Source organism: Sturnus vulgaris, chromosome 4 (assembly GCF_052056855.1).
Source record: "Sturnus vulgaris isolate bStuVul1 chromosome 4, bStuVul1.hap1, whole genome shotgun sequence".
NCBI classification, from domain to species: domain Eukaryota; kingdom Metazoa; phylum Chordata; class Aves; order Passeriformes; family Sturnidae; genus Sturnus; species Sturnus vulgaris.
The window spans coordinates 17,024,623-17,050,334 of NC_142246.1; the positions used below are offsets into that span (position 1 = coordinate 17,024,623).

The 25,712-nt window shown below is 35.4% G+C and overlaps 1 protein-coding gene across 1 annotated transcript in view; it reads right to left on the reverse strand.

Annotated features, from left to right (window-relative positions):
- The window catches only part of ADGRA3 (adhesion G protein-coupled receptor A3), a 54,032-nt gene that overhangs the window by 26,124 nt on the left and 2,196 nt on the right, over nucleotides 1-25,712 (reverse strand). The window contains exons 2-8 of the mRNA XM_014885155.2: nucleotides 13,493-13,564; nucleotides 6,371-6,442; nucleotides 4,971-5,042; nucleotides 4,022-4,093; nucleotides 2,274-2,434; nucleotides 1,212-1,425; nucleotides 133-297 (exon numbers count right to left, since the gene is read on the reverse strand). Coding sequence (XP_014740641.2) covers nucleotides 133-297; nucleotides 1,212-1,425; nucleotides 2,274-2,434; nucleotides 4,022-4,093; nucleotides 4,971-5,042; nucleotides 6,371-6,442; nucleotides 13,493-13,564 — 828 coding nt within the window. The remainder of the gene's footprint in view (nucleotides 1-132; nucleotides 298-1,211; nucleotides 1,426-2,273; nucleotides 2,435-4,021; nucleotides 4,094-4,970; nucleotides 5,043-6,370; nucleotides 6,443-13,492; nucleotides 13,565-25,712) is intronic.

Below are 25,712 nucleotides of genomic sequence, written 5' to 3' on the forward strand. Positions count from 1 at the left end.
AACAGTTTAAAAAGTATTACACACCATTTACAAGCAAACATCCACAGAGGAGCCTCTAAAGCATAAAATCTTAGTCAGAAGCAAAATTAAATGCATTTTTCTTTACTCTGAAAAAAACCTGAGGTTACTAACCTGAAATCCCCTTTATTGTTCACAACCCTTTCTGGAGGACAGTACTGTGCAGAACTTTCTAACACCACGATGTCTACTGTCCTTGTATTATTTCCACGTCTGGTTTGTACATGACAACCCCAGTTTCCTGTGGAGCCAGCCTGAATGTTTGAGATTGTCAGTGCACTGGAAAGACAAATAAACAAATAAAACCAAATAGTCTTGCAATAACATTTATATAAGCTTGTACCAAAAGATGAATTAAGTACAGACAGACAGTGGAAGAAATGGAAGAAAATTATGTACAGCCATGAGTGAGCATATAAAACCAGAGCTATTTACACCTCAATGTACTGTAATTAACAGAGAAGTATTTACTATTCTTTGGGCTCTCAATTTTGTCAAGGTAGGAAACAAAAAGAACAGCCATAGGAAAAGGACTTCAGAAAGAAGAGATGAGAAGTCCAAATTCCCCAAATGTTATTGCTATTTGAGACAGAATTTCTAGTCATTTAGAAAGGCCAAAGTAAAATAAATTCCCAAACGCATTGTTATAAATATTGAAGCTCTAATTCACTAATACAATTACAGGATATATAACCACTCTGTAGATGCTGTATAAGTCAACGATCTGCTGCAGGCAGAATAAATTACACTTACAGATCTCTGCTGGAGAACAATATTAACAACTGTGGTGTGCTCAAAAAGAAGAGTAAAGAATCCATGAGCAATTCAGTTAAATGCTTTGTTTTCCATATTTTCACCATTTTAACATGCCATGAAAATGAATGCATCCTACCACAAATGTGTTTTAAAGGAATGCATTGGGTGAAACTTGCAGAAAATTAAAACCCAACTGCAACTTCTTCTAGCTAAACCTATTTTAAGCATGTAGGTTTCACCTACCAAATCTCTAGACCTTCTTCTTCCAACTTTGTTGGTAACAGGAGATGCATGAAGATTACTTCTGTACTAGGGATGTTTCTGTGTACACGTTCACTTAGTGAGGATATGAAAGGGCCTTACTGGTTATGGAAATAATCACTAAATCAGAGCAGAAAGTAAGAAGCAGGAAAAACATTTTCTCACTATGGATTCACCTTGCAATCAATGAGCAGTTATGAATCATGTTTTTTTCAACAAAAATACCCTGGGACTCATCAGTTTCCACTATCTTCCCATCCTGATACCACAAGACTTGCATGTCCTGATCAATATATGAAGCCATACATTGGAAGGGTAGACTGTCTCCTTCAAAGACCACCTGACGATGAGATGGAGTCATATAGAAAGATGGTAATTCAAGCGGTGGTTCTAGAATTCAAGACATAAACCCACAATTAATAGCAAGAATCAGTTATAACCTAATTTTCAAAAGAGCAGAAAAATACACTAAATGAGTATCAATTATTTATATAATATAAAGTTGCATCTGGCAAGATGCATACTAAAACTACATTTAATACACTGGATATTGAAAAATACAAGTTATCATCATATCCTTCTTCAAAATGTGTATTCCTTTAATGTAATATATTTCGAGATTCTTTTGCTAGCCCACATCCAAAAGAGCAGAAAATACAAATTTGAAGGAAACATGTAATTATGCATTTTAGTTTTTTCACTAGGATTCAAAATCACAGTAACATATGAGATTTTATTTTTACAGTTGTAGTAATTCAAATACAAAAAAAAGAAGTTCAGCAAGTTGGTCATGGTTTTGCCACAAAAAGAAGGCTAATCAAGAATAGAATCACCACGGAGGAAAGTAACTCATAAAATGAAGATCTTTTAACTTCTGAAGTTTGGGGTTAGAATAATTCACATATTGACCTAGGAAAGAAATTATCAATTTCTGATTCCTCCTGTGATGTTTAAGTAAAGATCTCTGAAAGACACAGATTAGCAGGAAAAAGGAGTTTATTGAGAGAGTTACTTATCCTTTGTTTCTACAAACAACCACCATCATCAATTTGTTTCTTATTTATTTCCAAAAGCAAGCAATAATGAATCCCAACTAAAGATCAACCTTTGAAAAGGAGTCACTATTACCACTGTCATCTAAGTGCTGAATTTTAGGGAAATGAAATAAAGTAAAAAAGTCTGTTCAGTAATATTAACAGAACATGGAATGTATTAGAAAACAAGTCTGGAGTGCTTACCACAGGTGAGAAGCTCCTGTTTAACACCAGTCACTGTTTGTGACTGAAGGGACTTGGGATAGGCACATTTCGTCTCACGTACAGTTATATTTCTTTCCTTTAACCACTGATGCATCCACAGTATGTTGCAATCACAAAGAAGATAATCAGTCTGAAATTCTCTGCAACAAAACACAGGCATTTACAGTGACAAACTGCAGAACTCCAAAGTCTGAAAGCTTGACATCAACAGTTCTGCAATGCCTCTCACTGCCACAGACACAAAGGCAATAAGCAAAGTCTACACTACAGTGGAGTTGCCTACTTCTACCTACTGGAAGTTATTCTAATCCTCTGCAAGCTGTACTCTGAGAATAAAAGGACATACTCCCTGAGAAAAGGAATCCTCCCCATAAATTATGAGGAGTATTTAATACCAGTACATGAAAAAAATTCTAGTAATTTCTTTCATGGAGAGTGTTCACACTACTTCAGGTGAAAAATAAAGAACTGCTTGAATATGCACCATCATAACCTAAGAAGACACTTCATTACTTCACTGTGGTGATCAAATGCTTTAGGAGTAAAATCAACAGAAATAGAAATAGCTCCTCAACTATTTCTCTTTTCAGAAGCATAATTCACACAATTTTATTCTGCTTTACATGAAAATCGTAAGGCTTTTAACTGACTCTCAATCTTCCCTATATAATCTTGTACTTTCTAGTAAAAAGGCATACCAAATCATCCACAGATATTTGCTGAAGTCAGCTAAATTAAGGGATAAATTAATTTTATATTTTCAGAAATTAATATTTTATCTGCTTAGAAACAGAAAAAATGTACCAAAATATATGGCTATGTCTACACTGGTTTTTACCTCTAGTGAAAACATTTTCTTTTTTTTTTTTTTGCAGATGTCTAGAAGATAACACAACATCACAGGCAGAATACTACAAACATTAAATCAACATTCCTATGAAAAACCCCATTTGGTGTTTGTTCACATGAATTCCTCCAGATAACCATTATATATTGGCAATCATTATATCCAGGTTCTCCTGTCATATCTGTGGTGTTCTTGGAGCAATCTTTATGCAGACAATTAAAATATCAGAAATACCAACTTATGAACAATTAAAGGAAAGGAGGAGGGAAAGAAACATTCTCCTTTATAAGCAAGAAATTAACTCAGTGTCAAATCCAGAAACCAAAGTTTTTGATGAAGTCCCAGGTACAGTGAGCCAACTGTCATGACTACCAGGGAAAAGAATAAGCTAATCATCAGCACTTTTTATTAAATTTACTTTCTTTCTTTCACAATATTACAACTCATGAAACCAAGAGAGCAAAAAAACACGAGGCTGAGATTTATCCACTGTTATGTGTAACACAACTATATTGTTCATGAAGGACTAAGATCTTGCTTAAAAGTATTTGGTCCCTTTTCTATAAAGGTGTAAAATGCTATTTATTTACTATAAATTAATAAATTATAGATATAGAATAAAACTTGTGGAAGACCAGATGGGAAAACAGCTTTGTTTTTTTCAGAAAAAATGTAACAAACAGCAAGCAAGTTTTGAAGGGGGCTGTATAAACACCTAAATACCCATACAAACATTTGCCATGTGCTTATTGAGATAATACAGTTATCAGGAATAAAATTAAAAATAAAAAACTGTAGCACAAGGAAGTGTATATAAAATAGTTTTTGTTAAGAACATAAATGATCATGCAAATGAGGACTAGACGCAGCAAGTACTTACAGAGACTTTAGTGAACCAAGATGATCAAATGTTCCCTGTGTAAGTGTAGAAAACAGATTTCCAGAAAGATTCCTGAGAAATAAAAGTATCACAATTTGAATTCATCCTCAGACAACTGACACGTGAAATAAAAAAACCTCTCTTCAATGTAACTATGTTTAAAAGTTACAAGTAATAGTTCATAGTTCACAAGACTAAGAATAACAATCAGGTCACAATAGTCTAGCAAAAACCTCCAAATAAATTGTTCTCTAATATTCCTGGTCTAGGTGAAGAATTTAAAGATTGGTAAAAAAAAAAAAAAAGTAAATGCAGAGACTTTACGTTTTCTTTAAAGCAATAACTGGCAGATGTTGAGCACAGATTTCAAGAAGTGTAAAATTAATTTTGCTGTTCACAGTGAACTGATGTCTTCTTATTAACATGCTCTAACAAACACATTCAATCTATCAGAATTTTTTTTTTTAGTATTATCTGAACCAGTTTCTATGTATCCGTGAAAGCACTGCATGTACAAAACTAACAACCAGGGAAATATTTCATAATCCTACATGTTATCCTCTTAAAGTAAACGAAGGACATAAAAACATGCAAGACAGCCAGCAAACAGACTGACACCAATGGCACTGTAGAAGGCATGGATACTGAAAGTGTCTATAATGCTGAAATATTTTTTTAAAGAAAATATTTTGTACAGTCTCCTAGTCTCCCTCCCAGCTACACATTCTAAGACACTGGAAAACTGTTGCAAGGCCAACAGATCACTGAATAGTGCGGTTTGGGTTGGCCCCAACACTTGTTTTTAAGCTTGCTACTGAGTAACAAACCACAATCATAGGCACTGTCTTTCAAGAGCACAGTTAAATAAACTACTCCCCTTGAAACAAAGAAGATTAATTTAAACAAGGCTAAAACTCAAGTGTATTTACATAGGACAAATTATACTTACAATCTAATAAGGTTTACAAGTCCTCTAAATATATCTGCATTCAGGCAGCCTATTCGGTTATTAGTTAAATCTCTATAAATAGAAAAAAGGAAAAATTGGAATAAACTGGTTTGTTTCCAAATGACATACAGTATACCAACAGAAGCATTTGAACAAGAATTCATAAATAACAGATTGCACATGTATATTTACTCTCTTTCAGGCAAACCCATAGGGCACTGCTATATGGGTGTATACACATGCACAAAGACTCCTTAATCCATCTCTTAAGTAATTATAGTTTGTCCATATACAATTCAACAAGTCTAGACTTAACCAATAAATTCCCTTAAATAGGCTTGGCTTACATCCCTACCAAGTAAATGTTCATATTTGGGTAGTATTTATATATGTGTGTGTATAAATACATATACATTCACACAGAGTACATTACTTAATTTTTTAACATGTCAGAGACCTACACTAGTGCATTTACAATACATAAATAAGACCACTTCTATAATTATACTTCAACAAATACTTTAAAGTTATATATTTTTTATTTTTTTGAATCAAATTGCAATAAATTCTTAAAGTAATAAAAATTAAGCTTGCAAGTAATAATGATCCAGAATTGGTCCTTCAGTTTTATTTTTAAGGTTTTCAGAAGTTCAATTACCAACACACTTTGCTTTTGAGTGAGCCAGATCATCTGATCAGTTACAAATGAACACATATACACTAAAAATTTAAGAAAGAAATGGGGTGGGGGGCACGTAATGGCAATATCACTAAGTCTTAAAAGTTTTAAAAATATTCCAAAAATCTGAAGAACTAAAAAAAAAAAAAAAAGAAAAAAGAAAAAGAAAAGCAATTATGCTAAGTGTTTGTTTTTCAAGTTTTATCCTGTACACAGAACTTTTACACCTAAAGCTACAATCCCCCAAAACTATGTTAATGGGAATGTTGGCAAACCCTTCAATAAAGCAGTGTTAACAGTGCTGTAACTTCAGTGTAGTATTAATAGCAAGGTACTCTATGTTCCACTGTGACCTTTGGAAAATAAAAATCATGAGTTTAACATTCAACAAAACAAGACTTGATGGAACCAAAGCTCTGAAAAAATGTCCACTCAGAGATGTTTCCAGCCACTCATATAAAAAGAAAGGAATAAAACAAGCAACTGTCAGAACAAGGGAGGCTGCCAAGCCACAAGCTGCTGATGTTCTTCAGTCTTAAGACTGAAAGCAGACTTTGTTTTATACACGCGTGTCTGTATATATTTAGACAGCATATATATATATATTCAACTTTTAATATATAATAACTTTGCTGTCTAAACTTCCAGAAGCTAAGACTTACTCTCTTTGAGGAGTTTTTGGTTGTTTTGTTTAAACTGACTAGCTAGATATACTACTTACAGTCTTTTCAAAGATGAAAGCCCCAGGAAAGCTCCTGGATCTATAGTACTAATAAGATTGTTCTTAAGATCCCTGTGGAGAAAAATTAAGACACAGTATTTACCATAAATTACACTTTAAAACAGAGATATTCATAGAGATGCACGTAACTTGTCTCAATTTGCTTGAGAACCCGCCAAAAAACCCACACTCCAACCCAACCTTCCCTCGAAAAATAATCCAAAACCAACCAACAAATGCCCCTAAAAAACGCAAACAAAACACCAAACAAAAAAAGCCAACAACATATTTTTACTTTCTCTAACATAGCATCATTCAAAATTGGAAAAATCTATATTTTAACTAGAAGAAGGAACAGAAAAATCACATGTATTCATTAAACATTCTATCAGTTTGTATCACATGAAATGGCATAGAGTCAAAAATACTTTGCCAGAGTGTGAACAGGTTACAGCTATGCAGAGTGAGACACCTGCTTATCACACAGTATGATAGTCTAGCACGTCTTCTGTAGCCTATCCAATTTTCAATACTTAGTAGTGGCCAACATCTACCAAAAAAAGCAAACATGATCTTAAAAACACACCGAAGATCCAACACTGAAAATTTCCACTTATATTGCTGCCACAATAGCAAAGCCCTAGTTGAAAATCTCAAATACAGCTGGTGAAAAAGTTTCAGAGCAAATTTCTAAATCTTAAGTTTCCAGAAACTGTAAGGAGAGATGTAAACTAACCATTACATTAAACTGCTTTATTAATTGTACAAGTGATATAGGAGTTTTAATTCCTAACTTGAGATATTCTGCAACTACATCTTAATTTCAAAGGTCACAGAAAGCAGCTGACAGCACCAATACAGTTTTGAACTTCACTGCACGGAAGTTATAATTACTTCCATCTCCCTAGTCACACTAGATTTTTACTTTACTATCTTAAACTTCACAGGCACTTATTACTATATGTAAGGTTTCTCACTCCTTGGTAATATCCAAACACTGTATCTTTGAAAAGAAAAATAGTACTTTCATTCAAAAGCAGTGTATGAATTTGCAAGAGTAGAAAACAGATCTCCTACATCTACCACAACATTAATAATTCCACTTGAAAGAGAACTGCACAAGAGGATTACATCTACCATCACACAGATATACATGAGTAAAAATAAAATTCATCCCAAGATTTCACAACAGCATTTTCAAGTCATGGTACAACAGACAGCGTCATGGTACATGGATCACACTTGAATGCTCTACCTAAACCTTTTAAACACTTGAAACACGTTAAATTCACCATGCATTAAATTAATTTTCATATACACACTTCTCTTATCTCAACTTTATTTTCTTCCCTTGCAACAGAGGCAGCAACTGCCAAGTATTTCCAGTGCAGTAGAATCAGGAGCCTGAAGCTCTTTCAGCAGGCATATAAACACCCTGGTATACCAGACCATGACAAATCTGAGACTAATTAAAGGTATTCATCATTCATTTACCATCAATCTTTGAAGCAGGGAAGAAAAATTATACTTACTGTTCATATTTTAAATTTTGATTTAAAATCACATAACTCCCACTTAAAATCTCACTGTTGAAACCACTGAGGGAGAAAAGTCTTGACAAAAGGAAATGCCTTGGAAATCCACTAGTCTAGACTAGCAGGGATCTTTAATTTCACTTCATAAATTCAAAGAGTACTCCTTGATACAGCTCTTTGATAAATCCACTGCAGTAGATTCATATCAATGAATGTCTGAAGTGTTAAGACTTTTCTCAACCTGCAACTACAACAGCTGAGGAGTCTCTGTTTCAGGCTGGGGCTTTTTACCCTTCCCAGAGGCAATCCTTGGGTAGGCACTAGCTGTATATCAATCTACCAAAAAGCATTTGCAGAGGAAAACTAAGAAACAAAACCAAAAGATCTCAAAATTCACAGTGCCGACATGTCTAGCAGCTCTTCAGAAACAGTGAAAGGTGTTAATACAAATAGGCTGGTCCAACTACCAGGACTGTAGCATGTAGAACAGTCTTTAAATGAAGAAATTAGTGGTGATTAAATTAACAGACTTGTATTTCTCACATGAAAGGGAGGTGGAGGAGACAACCTCGCTAGAAGGTTGTGTTTGGCTTTAAAGCTTTTGTTGTTTTTAACACCTATTAATACATTTATATAAACTGTAATTTAGTTTCAGAAACAGGAAATGAATAATTTCAGATGTTGATCTTTCTTTGGCAAAGCTCAACCAACAAGATATAGCTATAGATACTTATTTGTCCAAATGGAAGAAAATCTCCCCAAAAGAAATGCAAAAAAGGATTTGAGTTAGGGTAACATCTTTTATACTACAGTAACTTTACCTTCGACCTATCAAGAATCCTTCTAAAAAAAAAAAAAAAACAAAAAACCCCCCAAAAAACCCCAAAACCAAAAAAAAAAAAAAAAACCCCAAAAAACCCCCAAAACAACAACAAAAAAACACCCAACAAAAACCAACAAACAAAACCCCCAAAAAACAAACCAACCAAACAAACAAAAAAGGAAAACAAACAAAAAACCCCAAACAAAAAAACCACCTCCCCCCAAGAGAACCCAACCAACCAATCAAATAAACTCCCAAAAATCCAAAAAATTCCACCCCCACTACAAAACAAATCACAAGTCAGACACTAGAGCAATCTTACACTGAGAATCTATTAAAAGATCCTTAATTTTCTCCTAAATGTAAATAACACTGTAAATAAGGGTATTCCATATTCATCAGTGAAGGCCACTAATAGATGTTAGGATAGTAGAAAAACTTAGGTTTCAAGGGATGTGTTGAGGTCAGTCATGTACTCCAAATTCTGGCTCAAATTACAACTAAATCAGATCCACAGCCCCATTGTTACCTCCAATAAAGGCCTAAAAACCTCACAGGATGCAGATTTCACCATCACAAAATTCTCTGTTTAACCATTCTCACGACAGAAGATGCTGTTGTGTCAAACTGGAACAGCCCTTTATCAAAACCATAATTATGAAGACAAATAACAAGTCATCAGCAAAATTTTTTTGTGCCTAATGTTCTTGTTAAGATGTGAAAAAGTATCTTAACGAAAGGTTACTTATATTTAAATATGGTTTGCTATGTAAAAAAAACCCCTTTAATTTTATTACACTTTGTAATGAAACATTTCAGTAACCAGTTATCTATGATTTAAAAGCGCTTTATGTACTTAAAAATGTACTGCTTTCTGTCTCAGCACAATGAAGACTGTCTTAATTATTAATAAAGCATCCTGCAGGCACAAACAAACTATGCCTATATATACGTATTGACATGCACACATTACTAAGTTTTCTTAACACCACTGGATAAATTATCTATTCTTCCTTAACACTACATGAAAATAAATGTCAGATGGGAAACATATTAGCTACCATGGACTCTTCCTGTATGAAATGCTTTTTCAAGAGGGAAATGAAGGAAGAGCACAAGATAAGAGATTACAGAAATAGGTTATAAAGTACACATTACAAAGTTAGCCTATCCTTTCATTGGCTCTCTGGGGTGTAGATTTTTTGCAGGCAAATCAAACAAATGCCTATGACTAAATTATTCCATTTCCCAGTATCACCAATGGGTCAAGCTGGGAGGAACTACAGTGGCTAATTTGGTCCAACCTCCCTGCCACATGCAATCATCCCAGAGCACATGGCACAGGATTGCATCCAGACAGTTTGGTGAGTATCTCCAGTGTGGGAGACTCCTGCACAACCTGTTCCATCTGCAGTCACATGAACAGTAATGAAGTTCTTCCTCATGTTCAGGTGGAGCTTCTGTGCATCAGTGTCAGATGATCAGACTGTTGCCTCTTGTCCTGTTGCCTGGCAGCACTGAGCAGAGCCTGGCTCCATGCTCTGACACCTCCCTTCAGGCACTGACAGACATTGCTGAGCTCCCCTCTCAGTTGTGTCTTCTCGAGGCTGAACAGGCTCAGCTCCCTCAGCCTGTCCTCATAACAGAGATGCTCCAGTCCCTCCATCATCTTTGTCACCCTCCCCTGGACCTGCTCCAGGAGCTCCATGTCTCTTGTACTGAGGAGCCCAGACCTGGACACAGCACTCCAGATGAGCTTCACTAGGGCTGAGTAGAGGGGCAGGGTCACCAGCCTTGATCTGCTGGCAGTGCTCTCCCTAATGCCCCCCAGGATCCCACTGGCCCTCTTGGCCACAAGGCCATGCTGGCTCATGGACACTTGGTGTCCACCAGGAGCCCCAGGTCCTTCTCTGCAGAGCTGCTCCCCAGCAGGTCAGAGCCCAGCCTGTGCTGGTCCCTGGGGTTACTCTTCCCCTGGTGCAGGATCTTCTGCACTTGCCTTTGTTGAATTTCAAATTAAAATGAAAACCATATAATGGAGATTAAAATACTCAGCATCTTTTTGTATAGACGTTTTAATTACCACTTAAGACAGTTAAAATCTTTGACCTGATTACTCTTATTTACATACTTTTTTCCTGTAAGAGTAGATGTACACCTAGCATAATCATTCTCAACTCTAATTAACAAATATTTCACTTTCCAGTAAAATTAAACTTTTATTTTGGTAAATTTATCACCCTCTTTAAGAAATAATGCATTAGCAAACTTACATTATCATAAATTAACACATCTGTAAATATTATTACTTATTAAAACTGTGACTTATGCCTACCTGGGGCCACTATTTTTAATGCACTTCCTCATTGGTTTATTTTTTTGCTTGTATGCCCCAAAACTATATCTCTTTCAATAGTAATAGAAGAACTATCAGATGGGGATGAGGTCAAGTGTTAACATGTTTGAGTAAAATGATAACCTAAAGTGCAACAAGTTGCCAGCTGCAGATACCGTGACCCAAATTTACCAGAAAAATTAATAAAATGACAGAAACCATTAAAAACTATCTACATTTTCATTAAAATTTTCAAGAACTAAACAGGAGAAAATAAATTTAGTATGTTAACAGATGAATTATAAAGTTGTCAGTATTGATTAAAATTCAATCAATTATTATGCATATACATGTTCCTGACATGATTTATTAGCCTTTTAAAAGGCTTTGTTTAAATATATCAACACGTACATTGTCTCTACCTGAAAATCACTAAGGTCAAATGGCAAATGTTTTTCCTGTCAAGTGCAACATCACAAGGAATGAACAAACAAGCAGGAAATGCATACAGAATCTCTCCCCAGTAAGCAGTAAAGTGACAATCATACTGTCTGGATTAACTATTTAAATAGTGAGAATTTATTTCTGTTATCTCCATTTCATCTCTTAAATGAAATGTGGAGAAAGAAATTTATCTACAAAGTAAAAAAACACTCTTAAGGAAACAAGGGGAAACATGAGCAGTAAGACAAAGTAAAAATAAGCAGAAAATGTCAAAACATGCAATTTTCAAGACATGCAAGTTATTACAATGAACATAAGGAAAATAATTTGAAACTACTTAATATAATATGAATGTTTAAAATAGTTACTGTGAGTTTCAACTTGTTTTTCCTTTTACTATTGATTACCTACTGATGTCTGAAAAACTATTCTCATTATAATAGCAGTTTCTGTCCAAGGTCACAAAACACGTAAAGAGGAAAAATTTACTTTTACTACGGTTAAATATGTATTGCATGTACAAAAGGAAAAAAAAAGAAAATATTATCATTAATCATTAGTGTAGCACACTAGTTATCCCTCCATTTATAATGAAGACACCTGGCCATTAATTATCTTTTGTTGATGCATCAACTCCTACAACAGTACACAATAAAGTGTGCTCTCATTCTTATGAGACTACCATACCCTCTTCTAAAACACTGCTATCCCAGCTCACTTTAAGTGCTCAAAACATGCCAGCCTTGCTGTTTTCTTTTCCTTTTCATGAAAGAAGATATTAAAATAACCTAAAAAACCTTTACAAATGACAGGAGTTAAATGGAAGAAAGCTGCATTCTTATGATTTTAAAGAAATTAGAATTTGGATTCATGAAGAAAACTTAAATCATTATCTCAAACTAACTAGAGTTTCAAGTATTTCCTGTCTGAAAATTGTAATGAGTTTCAACAAATAACAACCATCAGCAGATGCCTTTATTACCTAAGCAAATGCCATCACTGCTGATAACCTTGCTTCTTTGGCACAGCAACTTACTTCTACAATAAAGCTCATCTGCCAGAGAAAAGATGCTCTCTTCTGGTATGTGGGAGAGGGAATAGTAGAAGTGTTTGAATTTATTTAGGTCAGGTGACTGGGATTGGAGCCTTCAAGTTTTAGAGGAAGAATAAAATAGTTTTAATCCCCTGAAGCCAAAAGTAGTTTGGAACTCTTCCTAGATGCTGTGAGATGATTATGAAACTGGCTACTTTCCCAGTCAAATGGCCTAGAAAAATCCTTATCTCTAAAGTTTATGCGTGCTCCCAGGTAGATCAACCTGCCAATCCTGACCTTCTACCAGCTGGAAAAAAGCTGACTGTTAGAGAAGCTACAATACTGCTTCTTATCTCACAGGCAATGTATCATCTGTAGGGAAAGTGAAAATGGGAAGCAAAAGATATCCAAGAAGTTGCTCCCGTCAGACTCACTCCCACCCCCTGTACATTCAGCATATACCAGAGCTGTGAAGTAAGTAGCAAAACTTAAAATAAATGTCAACAACAAATCTTTAATAAATACACTCTCTCTTAGGGGCTCTAATACATCTGCTTCCTCTGCAAATATACTTTGCAACCGTTTAACAAACAGTTTGACACTTCAGAAATTAAAGAAGTAATTTTCTTTACAACATAGTGTTTGCATAATGAAACAACCAACAAAGTAAATCCAGCCATCACAGCATTCTAGTAAACTTCTCACTGAAACTGCCCTCTCAATTGCAGGTGGGATTATCCCTTTTTTGCTGTTACATGCCATTCATACAACTGAATAATTAATTAATACTAAAAGAACATTTATCTATGTTAAGTCTTCAATCCCCAAAAAAATACCTGAAAATTAAGAACAGGTCCCTTATTTAAGACATTCTGTTCTAAGAATTATTAATGAAATCAACAGTATATCACTTAATTTTTAAAGCGAAAGTAGCTTTTCAAGAAGTACTTACAATCTTTCAAGAAGGTGTAATCCAGAGAAGGAACCATTCTTCAACTCTGTTATTTTATTGTTACTCAAAATCCTGTAAACAAAACCAATCAAGAACAATGTATTGTAAGTTTGGTAACAAAATTTTTTTGCTGCAGCTTACACTTCTTACCAAGCAGCACCTTCCTCTGCCCCCCTTTTTAGACACACACACTTCTCCCAGACTGCACAACTTTCCCAGCCATCCTTCACACATTCATTCTGCTTCAAAATGCAAACTTTTTAAAACATCTGCAAATAAGTTCAGCAAGCACCCATCTATTCTTTCTTCTCTTAAAGGACAACATAACCACAAATTCCTTCTTCCATTGAAATAACTGGATCAGGCCTATCCTGCCAAGCACCCTATCCTCTAATCACAGACATCTGTACAGATCACAGCAGATGCTAATTATCCTCAAGGTAGGAAATTCTTTCTATAGCTGATATTTCCTTACTTAGAAGGACCTGCTTTCTGTACAACCACATAGGTTTCTGTTGGACAAAAAAAAAAAAGGCAGGCCTATTTACCTTTTGAATCATGTCAATTTTGGCATCTGCAATACCCCTTATGAAAGGGTTTTCAGTACAACACTCCATTCCATAAAAAATGCTTCATTTCACTTGTTTTGAAAACACCTCTTGCCAGTTTTATTTAGTGTTCCCCACTTCTAAACAGTGAAACACACAGTAATCAATCCACTTACCCTCTTTTTATCATGTGCAATTATGTACAAAACTAGATGTTTCTTTCCATATGTAAAATTCATGTTTTACTTAATTATTCTTTACACAAAAGCCATTTGTGCCACCTTAATAATTTCTGAGTTCTTTCCAGCTTAATTACACTAAAAAATTGTGAGGTAAGATTACCAGAACTGAAAGAGTACTCAACACACAGACAAGTCACAAATCTACATACTGGAATAATGATGTTCTGTTTTCTACAATTTCCCTAGCAATTCTTAAAATATAATCTGCCTTTATCAGTTGTGCTAAGAATCTAAGATTTCTGGTCAACTCAATGCCCATCATCTTATATAAGACAAGAATGGTTTTGTCCCCAGTACATTTTTCACCTTTTTACAATGTGCTGCTGCTGCCATTTTACTGCCCAATTACTTTTACAAACTTCTTCCAAAATTCTTCACTTTATCCTCGTCCTCATTACATCAATCAACTCACTCATCTAGGTACACCCCTTACTCACACTGTTTTACAGGTCATTAAGAAATAAGTTGTGCGTTACAGATCTCTATGACTCCACTCCACAAGAAGGATTTACTTCCACACCCTCTTCTTATCCTTTAACAAGTCAGCTGCGGATCTGATGATCCTCCATTTCAGACTGACGTACTTTTTTCATCAAATGCCTTTGGCAAGGGACAGACACACCTTTTAGAAAAGCACGTTTCATTATAGCAGCTGGATCAACCTTGTAAATATTTTGCTGATTCTGAAGAACTCCAAAGGACTGTGTGGAAGAGCTTCTCATTACAGAAGACATAAATTTTCCACAGTACCTTTATCTTCATCTAGGTATCCAATATATTTATTATAAATTCTACTGACTTGTTCAATACAAACATCAAACTTGGAACTATGCAGATGGTAATGCACTTATAAAAATGAGCATTTGCTATCCTCCAGTCCTCAAAAATCCTGTTTTTTTGAAAAATCATTATAAGCAAGACTTCAGAAATTTCATCCCCAAGTTCTTCTAAAAGCTCTTCAGTCACACCATCTTGTCCTGGAAATTTATTCACTGTCAGATTGTTCCACAACTTCTGCTACAGTCACTTCAATTTCAAACAAATCCTCTTTCAAATGCATCCTTCATATCCAACATGTCCCTGCACTTCTTCACTTACACCAATTACATCTTCAGGCTGGATAAATACTTCAGTACTTAAAGGTGCCACTATGAGATTTCTTTCCAGTCTACAACATTCTTCAGATGTCCTTTACAACAACCATAAACCAATCACACACACAGAGGCATCTCTCTCTTCCCTCCAGTATGCAATGACAAGGGTTAATACTTCAAAACACACAATGAATAAGATAAAACTAAAATACAGATATAGCAATCTATGAAACCAGCATCATTTTGACATAACAGTGCATTACTACACTATGTAGTTTTCTTCTCGAGGTTTCTCAAAAATTGCCTCAAGTCTCTGCAGTTTAGACGAACATAGAGCAGGCATTTTTTGTCTCAAAGTTCTGGCTCTGACTCACTCTCTCAGCTCACATACACAAAGTCAAGACAGCTGAACAAACTGTTTGAAAATCCTTTCATTTTCAGCCTGGTGGTAGGAAGGTTTGAAAATTCTTTAAGTTAACCTTAAATCATTCAACAAAGGTAAGAAGTTCTGATGCTAAAATGAGAAGATTCCATTCCTTCTTCTCACCGTCCAATCATACCATGTATTTCTGCAGCTCATCTCAAGTCATCCCTGGTGCCCACTGCTCTACAAGCTGCAAATGTTAAACTATACATTTATCCAGGACACCTTCCAGGAGACTTATTTATATGCCAGCTACGCAAGTGTGATCATCCTAGCATCCTACACAGTCAGATAATACCAGGTGAAGACTGATCACAGGACTAGTGGAAATGAAGAAGAGGAAAAAAATACTTAAAAGTATACTGAGAAATTCCTATTGTATTGCTATAATTCCTATAACATCTGCTAGAGTGTCAGCTAAGAGCATTTGCTCTTGTGAAAATACAGTTCTGTAGTCCAATACATTAAGCTACCTCACAGGAAAATAAGGAAAATTTTCCCTTGGCTGCAGCTTTGATAACCTAGATGAACAAATGAAACAGTGCTTGCTTTTAAAAACACATGTAGAAACTAAGGAAGCCCAGGTACTTTTAAAAAATGTACATATATTTCAATGAATCATTCCATCAATAATGACACAACATTTAACACAAAACCAGTATACACATTTTGCAAGAGTGGAAGTTTGGTGGTAACAATAATCATCATCATCATCATCTACAAATTGGAATGCCCACAAAACTAGCAAAATTTAACCTGAAGCATTAAAAATATACATCCTAAAGTCTTTGAAACTACTTCCCTTTCTACTCAAGGAGAAAAAGGTTTCAACCTAAATAGTAAGTATTATTTGTAAAAACAGTAGCTACTGGATACATTCCAGTAAACCAAAGTAAAGTACACCTTTACTTCAACATCCTTCCTGGTTTCAGAAATGTACGCATGAAGAAAAATAGTGATAATAGATTAAGAAGTAAATGAAGGAGCTTGTAAAAAATCATTAACAGTTAATGCAAACTGAACAGAAGGCATAACAGTAGCAGCAAGAAAAAAAATTCATACCAATTCCAGACTTCTGGAGAAATTAAGGAAGAAAACCCCCATGATATTCATAAGCAAATGTTGATCTAAGTCAACACAAGCAAGCAAATTACAATCTTTGGTAGCACAGAAATTAACTTATCTTAGTTACAATTTACTTCATCTTAAGATTTATTGATATACCTGTATTTTTTCCAGAAAAAGAAGTTATTCAAAATGGAGCTGGAACCACTTCAAAAGTAGCTATAACTGACTGAACAAAATTTAAACAAAATAAAAATAACAGTTCTGTAAGGAAAAAAAGTTTTCTGACATTGCCTATAAAATAACAGGCCTAACATAGATGCCATTGAATAGCTGGGTAAAAGGTAAACTTCTCTCTTGAGTGTGATTTACAAATTACAGTCAGACTGATTTAGTATTTTCTCTGCAGAGGCTGTTAGTTGCTCAACCATAAAGGTTTAGTACAATAAATGATAGATTTTACAACACTCCATATAACCTAAAACACTTAATCACCCAAAAATGTTGTGTAATCTTTAAAAAATGCAGTTTAAAACTTGCTATTAATATATAGTCTATACATTATTTGAAGTATTAAGAGATGTGGCACAAGAAGACAAAACATAATAAACCATTCACCTCGAAGTAGATGTTTTATAGTCACTTTCACAGTTTCTGTGCATTAATGTACAAGGAAATGATGGACTATTATGTACCACTTAGGCAGAGGATATTATTTGTGATCAATAATAATTCTATGTTACTAGTTTAAGACCATAATTTTTCCAAAGAGGCAAGTAATTCTGAAAATATGCTAACTTTTCCATCATTAAGAAGTCTAAAGAGAAAACAGTAGAGAGCTACCATGGAGATGAGAGCTGTACTCATCCCCATCTTATTCAACTCTTTACCAAATGACTTTGAAACATAAATGTCACCAAAGATTTCCTGAAGGGGTTTCCACAGCCCAACATCACTGTTGCTCCATATTTCCTATGAGCTCCATATGAGACTTTTATTTTCTTTTCTTTTAAATAATCAACAGTGCCTGACTGGAACAAATGCATTTGCTTGTCCAACAAAAAATCTGGAAGAATAAGCAGCTGAAAACTAGGTTCTAGACGTCTCAAGTCATCTTACAAGAAAGCATTTCCCTCTTCCTCTGGAACAATGTACCTCAAGAAAAGAAATATACCAACTCCCTCAAACCGCCTCCACCTCTCCCCAGATTTTCACCTATTCAAAAAAATGTTGCTGAAATGTTTCTTTGTTGAATATAGCTTGGATTAGAAAGCTCATTTTCCATTTTGCTCCATGAACTGGCACAGGAATTTGGCAAAACTGCAAAGAAACTCAATTATGACTCTTAACTTATTGGCGAGACCTTCAGCAGTAGATGCTGAGCATGCAAAACACATGCAAAAAGCAGTCATACCCAAAGTCTGCCCTTTGTACTACGAGGAATTTTAGCAATAGATACTAAAGATGATGTGCTAACTTTTCTTTCTCATAGAGAGGGGGAAAAAAATCATGGCTGGATCCATTTTTAGCATTCAAATGAGGTAATAAGCACTTAAAAGAAAAGGTTTTGTTCTGTGAAACAATTTTGGCTTGTCAGCTATAAAACAGCTATCCCTAAGACAGCAGTCAACTAGACAGTAATTTATAATGCATCTTCTAACATCATAAATGAATCCTAATCCAGAGGATATTACTAAAATACACACATATCCATTAACACTATTACCGAATAGTCAAAATGGCCACCAAGAAGCCAGTATGAAGCCTGGGCAACTGTGTAACTGCTAGCTGAATGCTGAAGTAGCTTCCAAAACACATTTTAAAAGACTCAAAGGGAAAGCCAGGAAATAAGATAATAAATCAGATCAATTCACAATGACTGCTTACTCTTAAGAACTGGGAAAGTGGCCACCAGCAAAAGTCAGATTAAAATAACCATCTGCAAGCTACCAAGAAAAATGCTTTCTGCTGAAAATCCTGAACACGGAAAAAAAAACATGTATCTTGTAGAAACTGTGATCTAAAAAGGATATAAACCCAGTACTTTTCAACAGTTAGTATTTTGCCTTCTAGTGAGTTGCTGGTGTCAAAGGAAAAGAAACCCAGAAACCTAGACTGAACAGAACACAAACATACTTGCTTAAAAGTAACGCTGAAATAAAAGCGCTTCATAAGCTTTTTGCAGAGCAAGAACTATGAATCATTCCAAACTACTAACAAAAGGAGACAGTATTTTCCAATTCAACAAAACCATTATAATTAAGGAAGTTTAGCAATGAAACATTTACAAAATAGAAGTTTGCAACAGATAAAAGATTTCCCGTAATATTTTATTATTATGCATATTAAACAATATTAAAATTGTACACTAAACCTCTCAGAAGTAATGAAATCACAGAATTAAAACGGTGTCTATTTATACTGCTCCATTTTTAACTGGTAACGTGCTAAATTTATACAATCTAATGAGCAATCTTTATTTTTCCTACACAATCCTTGGATCATGCAAGCAGCAATTCTCACTACGCAGTGTCATGAAAGAATTTTTTCTTGACATTCAGTATGGAGCTTTATTTATTGCTTTTCATTAAAAGCAAACTGTTCTTAAGGACAGAAATTATTTCCAGTGAAATACAGTGCCAATCACTGGAGCAACACAGCAGGTTTTCTATGTAAAAGTACTAAATAAAAATCACCTTAGAAAAGGACAGAACTGAGGGGTAAAATAGAGTGCAAGAATGAGTAGCAGCGTTGCTGAAAATCACACTAATTTCAAAATAAGTTCTTGTGAAATTACAAAATTACCAAACTTTTCTTTCTTTCTTGTACTTATCCCAAGGTTCAAAAGACTACCAAAGAGAAAATTCAGAGGACACAGCTACACCCAATTTCTTCCAATACTGTGTTAGTTAAAGCAAATAAAAAGCACTGTAAGTCTTGTGATCACTTCATTCTAAGAAGCTTCCTCCAAGTTCTTTCTCTCCTGGTTATATCTGTAGCATCTGCATTATTTTAAGGCATCATGATCAACTTTTTCTGTAATAATTGTCTCGTTTTACTACCTTCTGCCCCCTCCTGATTTTTCCTCTTAGCCACCAGCTGTACACTTTTTAGGATTCCCACTGATTTGCAGTTCAGTACAAGTTTACCTGACCCCAAAAAACTCCATACATACATGTAAGAAAGCAACTCATACAAAACACTGCACACGGAAGCCTTGCCTGCCACTCCTAACTTTAGCAGCTATGGCAAATAAATTAATAAATACTCCATGTCATATCACAGTAGTACTAATTAGAGCACAGACTGTCACACCCAGTCTCACATGTATTCACATTTCCTATCAGGTGTACCTGCTCTCTAGAAAGTGCTTTGTCTAGACACGTTAACAAGCACTTCCTGTCAGCTGCTGGCACATAAAGATACATTTAGAAAAATTTATATCCTAATCCTACAGATGTAAACAATTTTTGGATAGCTTAGCTCCCTGAACTGACTAGGCATGGAGCCAGACAAATGCTAGTACTGCAGCCAGGGAGGGGAGGGAAAAAACCCACAAACACACAGCGACAGACTGGGAGGTAAAGGTATGAACACACCAGCTCCAGTTTAGGCTGCAGTTTTACCGACAAATGGATGCTGATGCAACATTGCCCACTCAGAGGGTGAGATCTTCTCTCCTCAGCCCTTGCATCTCATGATCCCTGTGTCAGAAGCAGGAAGAGAGGGTAGAAGGAGATCTCCAGCACACAGCCGTAAGTCAGGTCACCGGAACCCACAGAAACTTCAATGAGCCCACCAGCACACAAATCTGAGAATTGCTTTAAATTCCTGTTAACACCAGAGGCTGTTATCCTAAAACAGGAGTTCGAGTATTGGAATAAGCTGTCTGGAAGGTCTGACAGGACACTCCTAGAAACCTAAACCTAACTTGCAAAAACTCTGCCTGATACTAAGTTTCAAGATAAAACAAACTCTATAACAACACGGGAAGGCTAATAAGGAGTTCTTGGTCTGTTCTGACAGACACAGTTCAGGTGGAAACAGCACATCATGTGGACAGCAACAGAAGAACTTTCTGGACTGTGTTATACCACTACCATTCCTTATATGACCCATCTTTTCTTACTGGCATAGAGATGTCAGTCTTTTCTTTAGTGATTTTGGGGGTAGTTGCTGAATATCCAAGAATATTGCTGATCTCACGTCAACCCAGTTTACACTCAGCCTTCAGTACCTTATTTGCTCCGCCTTCATTCCCTCCTAAGCTTTCTGGTTTCCCACCTCCATAACTGACATATCCACTCAAAGAAACCCACACTTCCATCCCAACTCCCAGCAACAGCTTCTGCCTCTTAATCCAATCTTCCTGCATTTATTCACTCCGTATCTAGACTCTAATCTCCTCGACTCTACCTCGAAGCACCTTCTTTCTGAAGTGATGTAGCAGAGGGCACAGACTGTACTCTTGGACAAAACACCTGAAGACAGCACAGCCCTCAGCCACCTGGGATCTGGATAAATCCTAGAACACACTGTCCAGGGCAGACAGAACTGTGGAATTAAGCTGCCTACTTGTTAAATGTCATTAATCAGTCTGCATTCATTATGTTTGGGTTTCTTCCTCCCCCAAAAAGCTCTTAGTCTGACCAAAAGGGTCAAGTTCCTACTCCAGAAGTGACAACTCTGCAGCCCAGCCAAAACTGGCTGACCAGCTTGGATCCCACACACAACCAAAGCAGGTGGTCTCCTCCCTGGAGACCTAAAGCTCTGCAGCTCTGCACTGCAGTGCCCTGGCATCTGACTCGCTCCAGGGCAGCCTGGAGATCTGTAGGACAGCGCTGTACTGCACCACTGGACGTGCCCTGCAGCAGTGCACAAGGAGAAGCCACAATACAGTGATCCACATAAACGGTAATTAGCGAGGGATAGGATCTCCAGCACTCTAGAGCAACAAGACATTGCAGTTTTCACTGCTAAACAGTCTAACAGTGAATACAAAGTAAAAATAAAATTCTCAGCTATTTACTACATAAAGACTAGAGACATTTAATAGATTATATATTATTTATTTCACTACAGAAAGCAAAACTCACAAAAACATACTTTATGTGACATTCTTAAATTAAACAGTTTATTATTATCATTGATGAAAAGAAATGCTCAACTGTTTTTAATCTTCATGGATTAACTAGTAGTATAAAAAATGCATTTAAACTGAATAGGTTCAAAAATTATAGACTGTAATGGTGAAGATAGACTATATAAGGCAGTAATGACAAATCCATGAACCTGCAACATATCTGGCCCATGCAAAGTACATATGGGAACCATTAAATTCTGAAAAATCTCAACTTGCAGCTCCATAGTTGTTTTAAATTACAAAAATAATCTCTGAAACATGAGCAAACTTCAAGCAATGAGACATAAGAAGTTATTCGTTCTTCATCACTGCAGCACAAATTCTAGCTCATTTCTTTTACTCTTGGCATTAAATAAAAATTTTAGTACTTTACAGTTCTAAAACAAACTCAGGAGTACTACTGATCAATAACAGACAACAATAAAATAAAAAAGTATTAATTGTGAAGATTCAAATCTGTCTTCCTGAGGCTAGAAACAGCATAACACATGCAACATTTAATAGTCACCTTCAGGCTAAATGAAGGGCTAATGAACACAGGAAGAGCATTGCTTGTACGGGTATTTTCTTAGGAACAAAGGTATTGGGCAATTTTACATTAATATGGTCGCTCTGAGAACTAAAAAAAAAAAAAAAAAGTTCCACTACAAAAACTTAAATTTGCTCTCCAGAATTTTGCAGCATTTAGCTCTGTCCTTCTCCCTTCTTTTCAACTCAAAAGTAATCAACACATAGCTCTGATGCAAAACTGAGCCCCAGGCTTGTAACAACTGCTACATTTGTATCTATGGTACAGAACCATATTTCTAATTATCTCATATATTTAATGAAAAGTACAATAATCTCATTGTGAAGGGCACATAAAATAATTTAAAAATGCTTATACAGAAGAGTAATTTTTTTTTATTAAAGAGAAGTATGAATCAATAAAATAACTGAATACAAGACTGCATGAAGACTATTGCCAGTTACAAAACCACCACGTATGTTAAAGTCATTACTGCAGCACTTCATGAAATAGGAAAACACTATTCAATCTTGACAGTGTGTCCCAGTGGACACATATAAACCATGTAACATGATGTCTTCCAAAGCTGAATAATTTTTCAGATAGGACTAAATATTGCAATTTAGAAGAAAACACTGTTCATATTATGATGTCGAAATTTTCTTGCTCAAAATATATACAATAGTGTATACAATAAGAGAATACTGCACGTACTCAATATCCTATAACAAGCTCACAGCAATGAATCCCTGTTGGAAAAGTACATATAGAAAAGCACAAAATTGGTTATCTTCTCAACAAGGTAAAAGACACACAAAACCTGATAGAAGCATAGAACACAAGCCTATCAGTAAATTACACGCTCATGATTCTCAGGAGTCAAATGTCACTGATAAAAAGACATGTACATGAACTGGTGAATTGCTGCATTGTGGCTACAGTTCTCAGGTACTATCTCTGTACTGCTTGGTGTTCATAAGCAAGATGCATTTTGCATAGTCTGTGTATCCACTGGTCAAAAAAAAATTTAAGTTTTAATGGGGATTATTAGCACCTTATACCTTCAAAAATGTTATCACTGCCCAAATTATTAGTACTGAGCACTTTAACAGTCTAAAATTGACTATTCAAAAAAAAAAAAAAACAAAAAAACCCAAAAACCAAAAACCAACTCCCTCTCCCAAAAAACCACAACCCTCAAACCAACAGCTATCAAGAGTACCACCAAATTAGTAAATAGAAATGTACTTTAAAAGAGGCAAACTTCCAGAGAGGACATTTACATTACAGGACTCAGATAATTACAATGTAATCACACATAGTGATACAAGTGGCTTCTTGCAATATCAGTCACATTTTGCTTTAAAATTTTTGAAATTTAAATTTGTGTCATAAATAGAAGAATTGCAGAAACATTTGGAAATCCAAGTAAGTATGCCATTGAGCTTCTCAATGGATGTAGTTTGATGTGATTTAATTTACGAGCTGGATGAAAACTGCAAAATTTTAAGATGTTTCCTAACAGCAATCCAGTTAAATGTATCTTTAAAAAGCTCTGAGCATTAACCCAGGCAAATGTTCTGGCTTGTAAATCCTAAGATTTTTTTAAGTGCAGACACTGATACTCCTATGCTCCCATAAGGATGTGTGCTTAAGCAAAGTTGTTTGCAGAGCTGTAAGCCTCCTGAATGCAATTCTTTACTGAGTACATATGCTTTTCCTTTGCTTAGTTAGATTTCTGTTCTAATAACATATGCAACAGGTAAATAATATTCTCAACAAATAATAAGCTTCATGAGCTTGTCTTCAGTGGACTTACATATTCTCTTCCAAAAAATTAAGTAATGGCTAACAGCCAACAAGTTCAAACAAGTTTTCCCCATCATCATTTGAGTTTGCACCAAGAAACACAACAGCAACAGATATTTTATCTCAAGCTTCTATTACAAGAGTACAGTGTATTGCTTAAATGTGCAACATGGCAGTAGCTTCAATAGCTACTGAAATAAAGAGCATGGCAGACAAACCACAGTTACATTCACCTTGTATTGTTATCTTCAAACCAAAAGCATCTCATCTGCCTGCTTAACCTACAAAGGTCAAAGCCATCAATGGTGTTCATGTAGGTACACCCTTCATTGGCATCCGAATCAGTTGTCATTATATAATGCTAGGAAAAAAGTCCCTTTCTTAGCTACAAATGAACTTGAATTCATCTTGGAATTTGACCTAAGTGCCCCATAAAGCAACAGCCAGTTCCACCTGGATTGTAAAGGAAAACCAATTTACAGTACTGCCAGAAATCCTACACATTACTTACTCTTCCATAAACACGTTTCCATACTTTAATACTCCTCTTCCCGTGTCTGCTTTTCTTCTTCAATCATGAAATAACCATGTCTGCTTTTCTTCCCTGGTCATGAAACGAACTTACTTTCTCTCTTATCAGTTGAAATCAAATTAGGATTTTTTTTTTCCTGAATTGTAACTGAAGATTCTCATCATACTAACCTAATTACTGGGGCAATAACATATTTTGTGGCAAACACAGCCCAAGGTATTTCATAAGTGACCTTACCCAACTTGTATCATCTTTAACCACTAGCTACAATGCTGTGCAAGAATGAAGGAACCTGGCCAGAATCCTTAAATGCTATTTGGTTTTCCTAATTTTCACTATTTCTCTTATTTTCTCACTTTTTAGAGATTATTGTCCTCAAAAGTATTTCACTGGGAAAAAAAATGGTCAATGCTAAAGGCACAGTAGCTAATCTGCTGAAAATCTAAGAGCTTGATAAGGAAGAAATCAGTATTTCCAAAATGCATATAATCACTTCATTTGCATCATTCCTAACTCATTCAAAACCAAGAAGTTATATAAAACTATATAGGTCGTTGTATTTAAAACTGACTTGTGCAAAACAGAGCCAACATAAAAGAAAACTAACCGAATTAAAATGATATACACAACAGTGTCTATTTTCAGCTACATATCTCCACAGTGATCCAATAATCCAAAAAGATCTAATAGAAATACTACTTAATAGATGAATCCCACAAGAACTCAAGATAACTCAGGGTAGTTTGACTCTAAGCATACAAATATTCACCAAGTGCTACAATTTTAAGTATCAGCTTAGGGGGAAAACCATCATTTTTAGGCAAAAGATTAGGTAACAATTAATCCAGGCACTAC